The sequence below is a fragment of the Urocitellus parryii genome, chromosome 5 (genome assembly GCF_045843805.1).
Source record: "Urocitellus parryii isolate mUroPar1 chromosome 5, mUroPar1.hap1, whole genome shotgun sequence".
Lineage (NCBI taxonomy): Eukaryota > Metazoa > Chordata > Mammalia > Rodentia > Sciuridae > Urocitellus > Urocitellus parryii.
In genome coordinates, this window is record NC_135535.1 from 142,011,904 (window position 1) to 142,031,350 (window position 19,447).

The window sequence follows — 19,447 nt, forward strand, 5'->3', positions numbered from 1 at the left end:
ATCAAGTCTCCAAAATACTTGTCAGCATCCTGAAAGTGGTGCCCACCTCTCAGTTAGGGGGGCTCTGATGGAGCAAAGATATTCCTTCAACTCCTGCCCTAACTTGCAGCTTTATGAAAACATTAAATGATTATATTTTGAAGCATTAAGGTCTGGTCGATAACTATGCTGCAATTGATAATCACAGTTATGTGTCTAGTTTAACAAGTAAACACACTGTTTCTTCCTATATGGCAATAAAAAAATACTCCTTAACGCATAAATCTTCACCATATCTATGTAAATGTGTAAAGCTAAAATTTTCTTTGTAAAATTCAAATTCTTTTTGTTTCACCGGATGTTAAGGAAAGACTTACTCTGTTAAAAATGATGACAAAGTATGAAAATTGATCATTCTGGAATTCAGGATGACATTGATTTCAAAAAACATGATTTAAAAGGCTAATCAGGATACTTGTTTGTGAAACCATTTATTAATCATGGCTTGAAAACCTCTTTTTCAGGGGAGGGGTGTACCAGGGATTGAACTCAGGAACACTCAAACACTGAGCCACATCTCCAGCCCTATTTTGTATTTTATTTAGAGACAGGGTCTCAATGAGTTGCTTAGAGCTTCCCTGTTGCTGAGTCTGGCTTGGAACTCATGATTTTCCTGCCTCAGCCTCCCGAGATGCTGGAATTAAAGGTATGCACCACCATGCCCATGGAAACCTCTTTTTCTAATCCACATAAGTTCACCATGTCCAGGATTCTTTATACTTCTAGTTTAAACACCATTTTCCAAGAGATTCAGGGCATAAGGTATTTCTTTTTCTTCTTCTTTTAGTTGTAGATTGTCACAATATCTTTATTTTTCTGTGGTGTTAATATTGAACCCAGGGCCTCACACGTGTGAGGCAAGCATTCTACTACTGAATTACAATCCCAGCCCCATAAGGTATTTCTTGACTGGGCACCATCATTACTTTGATGTTAGAAATGTTAATTCTTGCTATTGAAATGGCTTTGTCAACTAAAGACTTAATAGTTTTTGTCATTGACTATTATTTGTCAACTGAAGACTGAGTAATATTTATTATTGGCTAGCTCTTCCTTGGGTACTGATACACAATATGAATAGTAAAGTGCAACAATAGAGAGGATAAATCAAAGGCATTTAGTGTCCAATCTACAGAAGGAAGCTCCCACATAGCTCAGCTGCAAGAATCAGAATAAGGCTATTATCTAGTTTAGAGATAGGAGTCAAATGTATATTAATTTTATTTAGTCTTTTTAAATCTGATTTAAATTATATATTATATGTATATGCATATATACTGTATATATGTCCAATATACATATACCATATATGTATATTGGACATATAATGTATGTTGGACATATATACAGTATATATGTATATATTTAGTTATTAGCTATATGATCATGGGAAGTTACATAAACTCTACTTTCAAGAACTCATCTTTAAAATGAACTTAATGGTGGGCAAATCTGCAAAAGATCCTAGTATATATTCAACCAGTTAGTATTTGTGCAGAGTTTAGCACATTTAATGTCAAACTCAATATCGGTATCACTTTTATTCATTATTATCATTTATATTACTATCCCAAATCCCATAAGAATGAGAAAATGCTCTGTCAGTAATCTGGAATAGAGAGGAAAGAAAGCTCCGTGACACTTTATAAAATTAATTCAGTATATTCCATTTCTCATGCAGCAACATCAATCCTTCTTTACTTTCTTCAGTGCACTAAGTACTGTTAAGCAGTCATCTGATCGATTCACTGAATTTAATTACTGTGATTATACTACATCCTCTTTCTTGGGGTCTCACTGGTACACTAGCTACATAAATTACCTCAGAAACATAAATTAATACTAAAATATATTTTTTACCCTTTCCATTATGCCACACAAAATTTAACATTTACTATCCTTAATAATTGTTTTCTTACTTAGATTCAACAAAATAAATCACAATGTATAAATTTAGGTAATATGCATGCATTTGTTCAGACAAGTTCTGATTAGCAGCTTTGTCATCAAAATTATTTCAGCTAGCTGAAAATTTTGCCTTACATTGTGATGATGTTTTCTCCAAGTTTTTAAATTTTTGTCAAGTCAATTTCACCAGTGATCACTTATGCTATTAGGTACAAAATGATTTTTAGACATTTAAGATCTATGAATCAAGCCTACAGATATAACATGGGACAAGGACTTGTGAATTGAATAAAGTGCTATAATGTTTATTGTACATTCTCCTGTTCTATTCTTCAAAATCTCAAATGTAAAGAGGATACCAAAAACTTCAGCTTTCTTATATGTTGAGAAAAAAATTCCCGATGTAAATTTTCACATTGGGAATTATGTTGCAAAGCCACAGAGCTGAATATTTCCCAGTGCAGTAGAAAAAGCATTAGTCAAGTAGTTGATTGCCAGGAATTTGACTTTTCTGAAACAGAATAAGAATATACATACACATAATATATATACTGATATATTCCAACTTTAGAGCAGAATTGCTATTTTAGTCTCAACATGGTATCTGTTTGTCTTATAATTCATTTTTTTCTCATATATGTACATTTATCAACTGTGGTCTGAATTCCAAATTGACTGTGATTCATAGCTCTCTTAGCATTTTTTTAAATTCAGAATTGAGTGCAGAAAATATGCATTCAGGATTTACTTTTTTGCTTTCTTAAATTATGTCTTTAAGTGGTAGATACTTGTATTCAGAATTTCTCATCTCTTACTTTAAATGCTCAAGCATAATCTCCAACAACATTTCTGAACTCTTATAAGCTAGAAGGGCATCCTGTTGGCCTGTGTCCTGTGATTTAGGACTGCACATTTAAATGTGAATTTAAGGAAATGCTGGAGTTGCTTCTTGGAATTTCCCAGAATATGTTGGCAATGAGCTCTGCTGTGATTTATGCACAGAAAAAATAAAACTATCAATGTCAGAGGGCTTGCTGCTCCATGATATACTTTCTACCTTGTAAATGGTGTAATTATGCATTGTGACAAAAATTTACCCATATTATCTGAAAATAGTTTTAGACATAAATATTTTTAAATACTTGTCTATTTTGCTATTATCAATCAATATATGTGAAAAATGCTTCAATAGCATTCCACTGCATTTAGAGAGATGCAAATGAAGGGAAATGAGTAAGAGTTGGTTTACCGGAGTTCTCAGCTCAGGTATGGCAGCTTGATAGGTGAGTGGTCGGCAATCTCGAGTGTTTGGCACAAGGACACAAGGAAGAAACATGGGACCTAAATCATCTCCATCCAGGATATCCACGGTGAGTGTGGTGGTGGTGGTCCGCCTTTCATTCAGATTTTGTGCACGGTCCTGTGAGAGGGAAAATAAACAAATGAGTATCTTAAAAGTATTGGGAATAATGTGACTTGTTAAATTTCCTTTTCCTTTTGCTTAAAGGATTGATAAGCAACTTGTTTAAACCAACAGTTTGAAGTGGTGAAGTTGAGATGTAAACTGAAATCCAGTTATCTTCAAATCAACTGTCTCCAAAAGCTTGCTATAGTAGCTAAACTTTCATAGGTCCAGTCTTTTCACAGCATTAGGAGGGTAATAATATAATATTGTGATGAGTTCATTTGTGTCCTTGGGAATTTGCTTCATTGAGACCCTTTTGAAAATAAAAAGAAATCTCATTTAGAGTTGTATAATTCATTGGGAAAGCTGATCTGGAAATGAAAGGAAACTTTCCATTATCCAAGTTGAATAAGAAGGAAGAAGGAAGGAGGTGATCATCAAAATCCATAGGTGTGGAGTGTGGTTACTTTTAAATACTTTAAATAATTTTGAAGCAGTTTTAGATTTAGGAAAATATTGATAAGATAGTATAAAGAGTTCCCACGATGTGCAAGCTGGCGCATGTCTGTAATCTCAGCAACTCAGCAATTTGGGAGGCTGAGGCAGGAGTTCAAAGGCAGCCTCAGCAATTGCAAGGTGCTAAGCAACTCAGTGAGAACCTGTATCCATATAAAATACAAAATAGATCTGGAGATGTTGCTCAGTGAGTGGTTAAGTGCCCCTGAGTTCAATCCCTGGAACCAAAACACACACACACACACACACACACACACACACACACACACACACAAAGAGTTCCCATGTACCGCAAGCCCAGTTTTCCCTATTCTTAATACTTTGCATTAATATGGTACATTTGTTACAATCAAAGAGACAATAGTGATACTGACCAAAATAACCTGAGAGTTTCCCTCAAGCAGGCCAAACTTCATAAGGACTTCTTCCTTCCTCTGGGCCCCTTATCTCCACCCACCCAAGTCCAGACAGAATCTACATAGCCTTGGGCTCCTTTCTCCCTCTTCTTAGAGTATTCACCTTAGATAGCTTATGATTGTAAATTTCTTTGCTCCTTTGAGATTAAAAAAAAAAAACTTTTATAAACTTCTTGTCAGTTTTATAACCCAGACCTGGCTTTTTCAATGACCTGGGAGTCATGCCTTGGGAATGTAATAGTCAAGAAAGATAGGAAAGGTAGCAGAATACAACAGTTACTAATAGGGCATTATGTAAAAATGTGGATGTGTAATTGACGTGATTCTGCAATCTGCATTTGGGGTAAAAATTGGGAGTTCATAACCCACTTCAATCTAATGTATGAAATATGATATGTCAAAAGCTTTGTAATGTTGTGAACAACCAATTTAAAAAAAAAAGAAAAAAAATACATAAAGCAAAACTGGAAAAAATGCAAAATGAAACAGACATAAATGAATAGTAACAGAAAACATATACACAGTCTCTGAAAGACGATATAGACTAAAACTATGTACCAATATAGAAAAAAGTTAAGTAACATAAATATTAATTTGGATGTCATATACATATATAAAAATCAATGAAGCAACTTTTAAAGGCACACAGAACACTTTCATATATATCTAAACAATAAAAAATAAAAGCATATGAAAAATGTATTAAGTTATCAATATTATACCTCCTAAAGAAAATCTCAATAAATTCTCTAATATGAAAAAAAAAAAAAAGATAGGACTCCTTCCTATTGAGTCTCTGTGGGAAGGTGGGTGCCTCACTTTAAAGGAGGCTTGCTCCAAGTTCCAAAACTTATGCCCTGTCATAAATATAAGAGAGTTTACTTTTCCTTTGAAAAGGCCAAGTAGTAAATATTGATGAACTGTGGTTCTCTACCTTCTCTCCCATCCTCTCACACACAAACTCAATTTTGCTCCTAATTACTCACAAGCCCTTCCTCTGGTTGCTCTTTCTTATCAAGATAGCCCAGAACAGAGTATCCCTTACCCATTTAATTTGTCCAGTGCAATTTTTCTTTGATCATACATTGTTAATAACTGACATGTGATTTTTTTTAGTGTCTATTAATTCTTTCTGCTCCAATATTCCAACTAGGATGACTTTTACATTTAGTCATAATGTCTCTTTAGGTTCCTTTTGGCATTGACAATTTCTCAGACTTCTTATTTTTTAACAATTTTGATTATGTTATTATGGGAAGTACATAGAGGCAGTGGTGGTATCAAATGTATCAAATGCCACTGAATTGTTCACTTCAATTGGTTAATGTATCTTATGTTAATTTACCTCAATTAAGTTTCAAAAGTTGATTAGACTGACTTATTTTACTTTGCTTCAAAATCATCTTTCTGTGTGACAGTTACCAGATATTAATATAAGCCTACTTTCTTAACTTTAGAAATACTACATTCCAGTCATTTTTCTCAACACGGTTGATCCAGAAGAGTTTTAGAGAAGTGATTGAAGGCAAATCAGAGAAAGCAAAAATCTCTGTTGGAGGAATTTTACAAGTGCTATCATACTGGAAAGTAGTAACCTTCTGATTCTAGTATTCTTTTATGTTTTTATTTTTTTATTTTTTGTAGTTGTAGATGGACAGAATGCCTTTACATTATTTGTTTATTTTTATGTGGTGCTGAGGATTGAACCTAGTGCCTCATGCATGCTAGGCAAGTGCTCTACCACTGAGCTACAGTCCCAGCCTTCTTTTATGTTTTGATCAATTATAAGATGGATTATGATCAAATCACAGCAAAAATAAATGTTTACGTTTTCAAAATATTTAGATGCATTCAAACCACAGGGTTGATAAAATGATTGTTTTAAAAACAAGTCATTTTGAAATTTAACAGAAAAATTCCTCTGAGCTTTCTTTATCTTGGAGAGCAATAGTGCCATGAATCCCCTCTCCCTGGGTTCCTATGGTCATAAAGAAAAATACAGAGAAGATAATTCCTACCTACATAAACTAATATCACAATGATTTTTTTTCATTTGTATGTTTCCCTAGAATCCCACCTGTTATTCCCAATCCATTATGCTACATACATAACTCTGCTTTATTAGCTGTTTTGAAGAGCCATTTCATTTGTTTGCTATCAGCAACTGGTCTGTTGAAAGTATAGCAAAAACAGCTATAACGAAGTAAATACTATTCTAAATTGGGAATGGTATAAATAAAATATAATTTTTGGCATAAACATCTGATATGATGTTTATTGCGTGTGTTTTTACTCATTGCAATGTATCGATGCAATGTATGTAAAAGCTACCAAGAAATTTCCTTCTGTCCATTTTTTCATGTTCCCTTTTCATTTCTCATTCTCTTTCCTTTGTTAAAAAAATCTCTTAAAATAAGATAATATTTTATTAACTTAGAAAAGTGTTTGTAATTGGTCAGCAAGGATATCTCTTTATAACTTTTTTCATAGTTCAACTGCTGTATGAAATAAATTATGTTCCGCCCAAATTCATATAATGTAGCTTTAATCCCCAGTGCAGTTATATAAGTAGATTATTTAAGGTTAAGTGCTATCATAAGGATGGGTCCCTTATATTATAGGAGTAGTATGATAATAAGAGCTCTACCAGCCTGCACCATGGAAGCACAGGAAAAGGAATGAGGCACACTGAGAGAAGATGGACATCTACCAGCCAAGAAGACAGTTCTCCCCAGAAACAAATCCTACCAGACTTTGTCTGTGGTTTCTGGACTCCAAACTGGTGAGAAGATTTCTGTTGAATAAGACAACCAGTCTATGGTATTTTGTTATGGCAAAACAAGCAGACTAATATAACTACTTAATGTAGATTTTCTGAAAATGTGCTGTTATTTCCTATATCATTTATATATTTCCTAACACTGAACATTTAGTAACACAAAAGCCTTAATTACCTTCCTTAAGAATGAGTCACTATTTCTTTTAAAGTTATTACTTTAGATAAATATAAGGAATTGGAGGTTATACAAATAATAATCCAGCAGGAAAGCTGACATATGGGATTTTAAAAGTATAACCATATCTTCAATACAGAATCAAGAAAACAATGAGGACTGTTCAGTGGAGTGTAGGATTTGACAGAACTGGAGCATTCTGTCATTGTCTTACAGAGAGGAATGTTGTACTGAATGCTTAGCATCTTCATGCAAGTCTTTCAATATTCTAGCTCCATACGATGGCAATACAATGCACAACTTTTCAAAAGCATACTGCAACATAAGGACTCACATATCAAAGATACCACATTGATTTTGAATAAATTGTTTACTGAATAGGTTGAAATTTTCATCAATACATTACATGGAAGAACTAGTGTTTCATAAAACAGGGTTCATGCCTAGTAACACTTAAATAAAAGTCACTACTTTTATAAATGGCTCAGATATACCTAATTTATTGTTCTAACACTCTCTTTTTAAAACATAATTTTATAAAATTACAAATATTTAAATTGTAATAATATTAAAGCAAAGAAACACGTTTAATTTTAGATGGTGAGACTTTAAGTCCTCCTTCCCAAATGAAAGTGTTTCTTATAAAATAGTTTAATTTCTACTATTCCTTGATCAAACTTGGGACAAATGTCAGTTTATAATGTTTGTGTGTTTGGTTTTTGCCTGTTCTATATTTACATTAAGTTAAATTTGGTTGTGGTAAATGGGGCCAAGAAAGATTTAGACTCTAACAACATGTAAAATCATATGAAATCTGAAGCCTGGTTTTAAAATGACTTTGGGACAGACATGCTTTTTTTGGTTTATTTTTGAGGAAATGTCACAGAATCCTTGGAAGAGATTTCTAGAATTTAAATATGCAGTATTAGTTTGTAGTTTAACAAATGGCTAGCAGCACCTAACAGACTCATTCATAGATACATATATTAAATACTATTTCATTACCTTATCAGGTATTTGCAGTAGAGAAAGAAAAAAATATTCAACATAATTAGAGTTGCCTTGAGTATTTTGACCCTAAGTCTGTTACCTAAGACCACAGAGCTATTTGTCTTGCTTCTGCTCACCGGTGATAGATGCAATATTACTGACTGAAAATTTAAAAATTAATCCTGGTAACTTCATTCTGTTTCTTTATTTTAAAAAAGAATAATAGCAACCAAATTATCTTAGTCTACTTAATTTTAGAAGTGGGCCTTTTTTTATTGAAGGTTTTTTTGCTTGTTTGTTTGAAGTGTTTACCTGATTTTTCTTCAATTGTTTGCATGCCAGTACATGGAATAGTATGTTTTATAGACTCATGTGCTCATGTATCTTTATTATTCTAATAATCTATGAATATTTGTTCCTTAAGCCATAAATCACATTCCACCCATTTTACTTCCATACTTTAGAAAAAAGCTGGTAGAGTTAAAAAATAATGGTTTAAAATTAATACTTATTCCACAAATTGATAGAGAGCAGAAGTGAGGGAAGGTCAGGGTGAGAGTATTTTGAAAAGATTTTTACATAGGTTGAAATCTGAAAGTATTAATTTTGTGTGTGTGTGTATCCAGTAAAAATGTAGATATTTTTACATACACATATACTTCTGACTTCCATCCCCTGAAATTTTTAGTGGAGCTTCTGAGGTAGAATCCAGGAATCTACATACTGAATATGGCTCCACGTTGATATTGATGTGGTTGTTTGGTAAATCATACTTTGGGAAATATTTCAGTTTGGGCTAAAAAGCAAATTATTGGCATGCAGCTCATACATTAGAGGGAGATTTAGATGAAAAAGAATAGTCAGTGGAAGCAACACCTCCAATTCTATTCCATCACTTTCCCCAAGTTGAATAATATAAATTCCACCAAGGGCAGTGTTGCCCTGTTGAGAAAGTTTATCATGCCAAGCACTCTAAGAACATTGAATGCATTGTTTACTTCATAAGTTCATAGAAAAAAAGATAAGAAATTAAATACTCACATTAGCTTGGATGATGACGAAGTATCAAGTCTTGTCTTCATAATTGAGTCTCTTCCTTAACACTACATTTCCAGTCAACATAAGGGGAATTTCAAAGGTGTCATTGGATGTCTGCAAATATTAAGCACACAGGGTTCAGATCAGTTGAATATATGATGAAACAAGATAGTTTATATTGTGGATTAGTCCTCTTGAAAGGTAGATGGTTTGCTTATTATCTGAGAATTCAATGTGAGTATAAACCTTATACTGAATATTCTTATAATTTCTCAAAATATGTTATTTTGATCAAAAGGTTTCACCAGAGATAATGATAACTGTAATGCAGTACACTTGTCATAGTTTTTCATATATTATTAAGGTTATTCATCCATGGCTCTGGAATAGTCCTGAGTCAAAGTCCAGAAACCTGAAAATCTTCCCTGTTATCTTTTGACCTGTTGTTTTAACATCAAAGAGTTCAGATTTTGCAATTTGTTATTTCTATTTAATTTCACTGTTTTTACATTTGTGAAAATGTCATTTTCCAAGAATTTTCTGACATTAAATACAATATGATCATGAAATGTATAATTTAAAGGTTATTTTTTTTCAAGGCTCATAATTTAACACATTAGTTAAGCTCGCTAACCTCATTGCTTCCTGGTAACATGCAAGTCATAAGGACAATCTTTAAAGTGCCTTCCAGATAACATGCAGGTCATAAGGACAATCTTTGAAGTGTCTCCTCTTACAAGTAGCCCTCAGTTTAAGTGTATTCACTCCTTAAGAGGACAATTTACAAGATTAGTGTTTTCCCATAGACCTTAAATGACTCCTGTACTTTATTGTAATTGTGAAAAATGATAAAATAATGTTTGCAAATTCTATTCTGAAATCTTCTGTCTTCCAATTTCAATTAAGTCTTTGATATGATGTTGATTTTTTTTCATATATATTTTTTGTGTATTTTCTATTTCCCTTCACAGATTCTTCAGGAGCCTCAGTCCATGACACAGAGATACTTACCTTTCTATCTCTATCAAAACAACTTGAGGGATATTTTCAAAATTTTGTTGTTGTTCTTAACAATTTTCATTAAAAATATGAAGAACTATTACAAACAACTATGTTAATGATAATAACAAGTAACTTTATTGATAATAACAAATAATGTTATTGCTCTTCTGAGAATTTTTAATCTTATTTCTTATTAGCTAAAGCTATATTTTACATAAATCTTATATTTTCATGTTTTAATTGTTTCATAAATACTTTGAAAAATAAAGGGACAATGTGTGCTTCATCATCAGCACTACTTTTTAAATGTTGGCAAGCCTATGTACTAAAATTAAATAATTTCTTGATTAAACAAGTATTTTGGAGTTTCCATTCTTTCTCTAAAACTTATAGATTAATAATTAAATAAATCAATAGAAGAAAATGTACAAAAAAGAGAAGCATAATGTAGATAAAAGTTTAGGAGTTGGGCAAGCATAATGTAGATAAAGATTTAGGAGCTGGGTATGGTGGCACACGCATATGATCCCAGAAGCTCAGGATGCTGAGGCAGGGGGATCTGAAGTTCAAAGTCAGCCTCAGCAAAAGTGAGGCACTAAGCAACTTAGTGAGACCCTATTTTTAAATAAAACACAAAAAAGGGCTGGGGATGTTACTTAGTGGTCAAGTGTCCCTGAGGTCAATCCCGGGTACTGAAAAAAAAAAAAAAAGATTTAGAAAACTTTCTCTAGTAAAATGAACATTGGTTAAGATCAACTCTAATTAAATGCCCTATTTTAGTGGAATTCCAAAGCTTAACATAAGAAGTAAAAAGAAAGCAAGATTTTATAGAAAAATCATTGTTTGTTTGCTTTATTTTTAATTATTATAGTATAGGGCCATGGGGAAATGGGACAGTTCACTCAAAATTTATAATATATAACATATATGTATTGTTCAGATACATCTCTGTTCCCCCTTATTCAGAGATTTACAGTAGTCTATATTTCTATCAGACTTACTGCATGATTCTGATGCAGGCAGTTAAGATTTTACTTTGAAAAAGTGGAGTAGGAATGTGTCTGCATTTTGCCTTTCTGCTATTTATGGCTCTTTCCTTTCATAATTAGAGCTTTGATCCACAATGAAGAAGAGTATGAGAATAGCCATATCCATTTGCTTCAATGATTTGTGAAGCAAAGCCATTGCCCTCTTTCTGATAGTTTTGGACATTCTGTAAGACACAAACTTGGCACCCTTTTCTTTAGGTGATGGAAATTTAAATGTTGACCTCATCGCTTCTCGGCCTTTTGGCTAAGATCAAGTGTTAAATGTTGACCTCTACCTACACCATCTTAACAAAAGAAATCCAATTATGGCTCAATCTTTTGACATCCACTGGCTCTAAACACCTGGCCTCCATTAAGAAAGGTCCACTCACAATTTCCAAGTGGTTCAGTGACCTGACAACTGTCAGAGAAGGGGCAATCCTCCATTTAGTAAAGTGAGGGTATGAGACAGGTTGAACAGTTTTATGACTATCCAAAGGACGGAAACTAAGGTAGAAGGCAGGTGTAACTCCCACACCACACACTTATGCACCCACAAAGGACGGAGGTAGAGGGAATATTGACACTGTTTCCCGCAAGATGATTTAAATCTCCCATAACCTTCTTTATTAATATGTGTGAAGGCGAGTTAGTAATAGTTTAGATAAAAAGTTGTTTCTCTGAGGGTCCTGCTAGCAGTTATTATGCCCTTAGAGATATGTTATTATGCCCTTGGAGATATGTTCACTTTGAGTAAGACTGATTTTCCCTTAACTTAGGATAAATAGCATCAATTTTTTCCTAACATTCTCTATTCGACCCTTAGCTTGTGTCTTATTAAGCCAGGCCCCCATGGCATCAGTTAATGATCAGTCTATAGGCTGGTTGTCATTGATAGGCCATTTCCCCTAATCTAATTACTGACAGAAAAAAACAGATGACTAAGCAAGAATACATTATCCTTATTTCCCAAACAGACTGTGATTTGTACAGGAAGCATAGACTCTGCCCATACTACCAGTCTGATAATATTTTACTGTTTAATACAAAGTTATCCCAAACAAATATATTTGCATTTTACCTTGTTCTAACCTATTTCCCATCAAACTGTATTTAGAAGTGCTTAATTGAGTGTACAAGTATTTATATTGCAAAGTTAAAAGGTTACAGATATGTACTGAAAAGACCTAGTTTCCACGTTTTACAAATATATGACTTTTAGATGACTTAAACAAGAAAAAAAAAAGAGAATATTAAACATGATAGGGATTTGAGACAGTCATGATATAATATACCAGGTATGATATTCTTGAAGTATAACATATTTCTCCTATTTAGCTGCCTAGAGACTATTTTTGCTTAGCTTGGAATATTTTAATAAGATCTGAAATTCGACATTGACTTAAATACAGAAACTACTAAAGGATGGTAATTTGTTAAAAACCTTTTACACTAGAACTGTGCTTTTAGCTTCCTGACTCAGGAAATTCAAATGTATTACATGCTTACATGTTAAAAAATAAATTGTGGTTTATTTTTTCTCAATTCCTTCAAAGCTATAGGGAGTCAAGTGTACTATACAAGAGGGCAATCTACTCAGGAGGCATTGATAAAAGATATTATCACTCTCTGAAACACTGTTCTACTACCTCCAAAACAGAAGCTGTGTATGCGCACTATTACCTTGGTGCTTTTCTGATAGCAGTGGTTCATAATAGAAAAGGTATGTTGTAGCCTTAGTTTACTGGAGTCTGTGACACAGGATCTGTCATCCCTTTCCTCTTATCACTTTAGATCAAAATACTTAAAGTGGAGAATAAAAATAATTCCAGTTTTATATTTAAAAAGATTAAGAGAGGGCTGGGGATGTGGCTCAAGCGGTAGCGCTCTCGCCTGGCATGCGTGCGGCCCGGGTTCAATCCTCAGCACCACAAAGATGTTGTGTCTGCCGAGAACTAAAAAATAAATATTAAAAAAAAATTCTCTCTCTCTCTCTCTCTCTCTCTCTCTCTCTCTCTCTCTCTCTCCTCTCTCAGTCTCTCTTTAAAAAAAAAGATTAAGAGAACTAATACAATAATACTTATAGAAAGTTTTTTCAATCTTGCTAACAATGGAATTTAAAATATCAGAATGATACCTCTTATATATTTGCATTTTCTCATTTAATATATAATATAGACATAAAAATGCAAGATTTTGTGGAGCATATGATAAATTCAAAAGAGTATTTTTTTCTTTTCTTTCTTTTTTTGTAAACAATTAAATTAGTCAATGTATTCATTATGGTGAAGGCATCAAAAACAATATTTTACAACAATTGTGATGAGTATAGTATAAATGTCAAAGACATTAAAGGCCCCTAATTTAAATGTTGGTAGCTCTCTTCGCCCAGCAAATATCCTGTAGTACCATGTTCTAACAAATAATCCAAATGTTCCTTAATGAACAATGGGTGACAGAATGAGAAAATGCACTTATAAAGAATAATGTCTCTTCTTCCCTTGGATAAGAAAGAACTATAATTTTTTTGTTCTGCCAAACTTTATTCAGGTTTTTAAATTTTTTTTCAAGCCCATCCATATACTTCCTTATAAAATCCAATGTTAGCAAATAACCTTGCTAACTCAGTTGGGCAAGAATCCCCTCAGTCTAGATATCTGATCACCCTCCATATCTGATATTTGATCAGGTACCCAATTTTCCATCATCCTCCAGGTGATGTGTGATCACTTCTGCCTGGCTCTAGCAAAAATCCTGGTAAGTGTGTCTAACTTTCCCCCCTTCCCCTGATAATCTCTCCCAGAAAAAGTTATTACATGGATCACCACTCTGTTCCTTGCCTACAAATTCCCACTTGCTCATGTCTTATTTGGAGTTGAGTTCAATCTCTCTCCACTGTAAGATCTGGTTGCAGTGATTCTATATCTATTGCAATTTTCCTAAATTAAGTTTTTTTCATCATGCTTTAACAGGACATTGAGTAATTGTTTTCTTTAACAAATGTTTAAAGGATTTTATAATGAGACAGTTACTAACATTTTTTTTCTAAATAAATCAGCTAAGAAAGAATAGGTTATGCTACAGAAACAAAGGTCCTTATTTTCATTTCTTACCTAATCCACATATTTACACATCTAGCACTTCAGCAGATAGACTTTGTTTCTTGACATTCAGAATTCAGGCTAATAGATGGCTTAACTTGTAACAGTGGTCCACTTCACCTTTTGAATATGAGCTCTGAATATATGCTCTGAGGCTTTTTTTAAAGATGTGTTCTTTTCCCTGTCTCCTTCTCCAGCTTCCTAATCCTTGGGCTGGGAACAGTATTACTTTGAGTTATCTGTGCTCCACAGAAAGGAGATGTCTGCCAGGGGATCTAGAAAGTGAATATCTCCCAAATTAACAAGTGAATGCTAACACACTATCAGGGGACCCTGGGACCCCCTGTCAGGGCACAGGTGGAAGGTAGCCTTTGAAGAGCTCCTTTAAAATGCCCCTGTTCCTCCTGATGGGGAGAATCACAGCCTTTGGGACAGGAGTCCCCTGTTTTTTCTCCTTTGCTAGTAAAGCAATAAAACAACATTTTCCTTTTTTCTCAAAATTCTGTCCTCATTATTAAATTGGCATTAATTGGCATTGGGGACAAGGACAGAGCTTTCAGTTACAACCTTAATTTGTTTTTCTCTAATTCCTATAGTAGTGGGAGGAGATATGACTTGTACTTTGGTTGTCTGAGCTCACATTTTATTAGTCAAGGCAAGTAATTTCCTCCAAGCAAGAAAAGTACATTTTTGGCATATCTCCAAAGAAAGAAAAATCAGGAGTTTTTGGTAAATAGCACAAGTGCTTTTGCTTCAAATTGGGTCAGTCAGTTCAGCAGCACTTTATACCCAAATTTGTTCTTTCTTTATTTTAAGAAATCATTTGAATTTCAATAAAAAGAAAGACAAAAAAAAAAAAGAAAAGCTCAAGTTTAGCTATTCTTATTTTATTCAGGGATTAAATAAAAGAACTTTGTTGTGGTGAAGAATTTGCAACATTTGGCTAGATTTGAAATTTTATGATTTTGAATAATAAAAATGCCTCCTCTTTCCTTACATCACATTTTCTACTAAATTGTCTATCCTGTCATAAAGAAAAAAATAGGTAGGATAAGAAAGACCCTAATAATTACCTTTTTCTAATACCAGAATAGAACCTTCATGCTTTCTAGTTTGTAGTTTAAAAATAAAAAAGTCAAAAATGTTTTTTCAAAGTAGATTCTGTTTACATGTTATGCAAAAAAATGAAAATAACATTTGCATTATACTATATGTGACAATCATATCTGACTCCTGATAAGCAATTCACACCTTTGCATGATATCTTCCTCTTAAGTGTGGGCAAGATCTCTGACTTGCTTCTAGTCTTTAGAATATAGCATAGGAGATGACTTGTCAGTCTCATGATTACATTGTGTTAGATGAAGTTCTGTCTTGTAATTAGACTTGCTCTAGATACTTTCCTTGCAGACTTGAAGCACTAGCAGTTATGCAGGCACAGACCCTATGGCAAGCCTGTAATAGTCCATACCAGCCTTCAGTAAAGAGGAGCAAGAAGGTGAGGACCTGTGTTGTACAGCCATGAATAAATTCTGACAGCAAACTGAGTTTCCTTGGAAATGGATTTTTCTCTAGTTGAGCCTCACTATGAGTATTAATCTTACCAGCACCTTGATTATAATCTTATGAGAGCCTAAGAAGAAGGCACAGCTAAGCTATTGAACCACAGAAACTATAAGGAAATAAATATGTTGTTTTAAATTATTGAATTTTTGATAATTTGTTATATAGCAAACCAATACATCATACTGTTCCCTAGGACTCATCTGAAGGATTCATGGTGACACACAGTACTCATTATTGATAGCTATAACCTTTGATGAATCTCCAACTTAACAATTCTGTAGTGATACTGTATTTTCCCTTCTCTGATACTTTATACAATGAACACATTGGCATGAGTGTACCCTCCCATATTCTTGTGATAGGGGACAGACAGAAGTGAGCTGTGGGAACACAAAGTTAGGGAATAATTCTATACAAGAGGCCCACTGTGCTTACACCACATGCTTTCTTTTCCAAGAAGCAATATACCTGCAACCATGGCTGGCTTAAGTGGACAGGCTATATGACATTCCTCAGCAAACTGCCTATTATCTGCAGAAGCAATGCAGGCCCAAACTAATGTCAACAAGAAAAATCCCCGTTAACCTAAAGGGAGAGACTTTTGTGACTTCACAGACCAGATCCTGAAACTCAGGGAGATAAGAACAATTCCTCTTAACCATAAAAATTTTAAGAATTTATTGTTAAGAATCCAATTAGAACCAGTCAGCATGGGCCAAAGTGACCCAGAGCTGTCATGGCAGTGGGGACTTGAAAATCTGATGTCATTCTGTTATCAGTCAAAAGTTAAGAGATGAACCTGGGCGGGACTCTCTGGAAACTTCTCTAGGACTCCAGATAAAACTGGAGAGCAGGAGAGGCACACTGTCCTTTTCCTTCTCTGAGAGTGTCCCCTTTCCCTTTTCTTATCCCTTCAGTAAACTCATGCCGCTACTTTGAGCAACATGTCTGAAATCTTCCTGACTTGACTGTAAAATTGAGCTTTAAAGCAGGACGAGGGACATCTTCACACTGTCTCAATGTCCCAAAAGGCCCCAGCCCTGTTACACTTGTATTGAAAAGCATTATCTCCTACATTAGTCTTTTTTTTTTAATAAAAAGATTAATAGACATGTTGGGATCTAATACTTTCTTTAATTTTGCCTTTACTATAGAGAATACAGACTAAAATAGACTTGAAATTTCAGTGTTTGTGGTTATGCAGTAGTAGGTATGCTAAATCAGCTCACAGCATATCACTGCAGATCCAGTTATAGGTGGAATGGATGCATGTTCCCTTTTGTTATTCAGATTTGGAAATGCTACTATCATTGTTGCTATTGTGCTATTTAGGAAAGCCAAAATAGTTCAAAGGCAAAAATGAGTAAAAACACTAGGTTTTCTAAAAATATGTTGAAGAGAGAAACTCATTGGGAATTAATCATTCTACTCCTATATAACTAACTCCTACTTGACCAAATAATTCAACAAAAAGCACAAGTATACAGAATATAAAAATCAATCAACCACTCAAAACAAAACAAAACAGAACAAAAAGCTAGTATCTTCAGAGAGAAAACCAAAGCAGATATTTTTTGAAGGAAGTAGATACTTGAAAAAAGAGATGACATGAGTTAAGTTTCCTGTTTTATGGCAGTTACCCAGAGAGAAGGCCAAGTTCAGAACCATGTTGAGACACATAAAAGTCTGATAGGAAGCCTGAAGTCTTATGGACTGAAGCATCAGGTGATGCACCAAGGTTGACTATAATTGAGTAGGGAAATACTGGAAAGGAGAAAGCTAGCAAAGGATAGAATAAAATTCCATTGATAAGCTATGTCACAATCTCTAGCTGTTCTCTAAACTATAGCTTTGAAGGGCAGATTACAAGCAGATCAACTATAAAAAACATAATACTTGCTGAATGAAGATTTGAGCTGCACTCAAGTAAAAGAGCTTCCAGTTTGAGTTCAACCAAGTTGTCCCTTAATGAACACAAATGAAATACAAAAATAAACAAACAACATTGAAATAATCACAATCCTCAGAGAAACTAAATAGACTCAACTATTTCTCCACTGCATAACATTCACAATATCCATGACAGAGTCCCCAAACAAGTCAGTGTGATGAAGAAGAAAATGTATTCCATTTTCAAGAGGGAGACAAGACAATACTACAAAACCCAGACAAGGGTATTCAAGCAATTATTATAACTCTACCTGTGTAAAAAAATATGCAAAAATGATATACACTATAAATTTAAAAAAAAGAAAATCTTATAGCTTGTGAAGAAATGAAGATTCTAAGAATGTGGAAAATTTAGAACAAAAGAACACAATATCTTAAATTTAAAAACAAAAAAATAAAAAGACCATTGCATATATTTGACAACAGGATGGAGATGGCAGACAAGGTGTGACTTTGAAAACAGATCAATAGAAAACATCCAGTTTGTAGAAAAAAGATTAAAAATATATTGAAAATAATTAAACAGAGCCCTGGGAAGCTGTGAAACAATATCAAAATATCTACCTTTCCTGTAATTAGAGTCTTAGAGGTAAAGCAGTCAGGGGGAAGGGAGAAAGAGGGAAAAGGGCATAAAAATATTACACAAAAATGATTGATAATTAATTTATAAAAAATAGAGATTAAAAACTTAAGTAAGTCTGAAACCCTCTTCCAAAAAATAATTATTAAAAAAGTACACCTTAGCATGCAAAAGTCAAGTTGCTAAGCACACACAATTAAATGAAAAAATTAAAAGTAGAAAAAAATGATGCATTATGTACAGGAAATATTAAATTTCCACTGAACTCTCATTAGAAGCACTGATTAAAATGATGGTAAAATTTAATTAATGTTTTGCATTGTTATGTGACAGGAGGCGCATTTGCGACTATCTACAAGGATGAAGCAGATAATATGAGGGAAGCAACTGGGGTATGGGTGTATACATATATATTGGCTCAGTGATAGGTGCCGAAAGCCAAGTGCCAATGTCTCGGCTTGGCACTTGGCTTTCGGCATTTGGTGGCCCGTACGGGGAACGAACCCGCGACCTTGGCGTTATCAGCACCAAGTTGCCGATGTCTTGGGGGGCACCAGAATCAGGAGGCACCACACAGCTTTGTATGTTCAAACAGCAATTCTTTATTCCCGATCTCACACCAGCCTCCACACACGTTCAGGGGCAATTCCAATATGTCCGATCCCAAATCCTACTCCACGAGGCTTTTTCCAAATCCCATTTTAATCTCACGAGAACTCAACGAGAACAAGCAACAAGAACACCCTAATCCCAGCAGCAAAAATCTTCAACCTCAACTTCCCTAAAACTGCTATTGTCACGCCCCTAAACCCAAGGATGGAGATACTTCCTGCAGGAATACACCCTAATCCTGGATCCACCCTGGTGATTGAGCAGGGTCACCTTTCTCAAACACACAAGCAAGGTCGCAGCAAATTTCCAAGGCAAGTCCATTTAACATGGGGTACACTGGCA

General features: G+C 34.1%; 1 protein-coding gene across 1 annotated transcript in view; it reads right to left on the minus strand.

Moving 5' to 3' along the window:
• The window catches only part of LOC144255073 (protocadherin-15-like), a 435,746-nt gene that overhangs the window by 385,756 nt on the left and 30,543 nt on the right, over positions 1-19,447 (minus strand). The window contains 2 exon segments of the mRNA XM_077799104.1: positions 3,197-3,367; positions 9,270-9,380. Of these exon segments, the coding sequence (XP_077655230.1) occupies positions 3,197-3,367; positions 9,270-9,380 (282 nt within the window).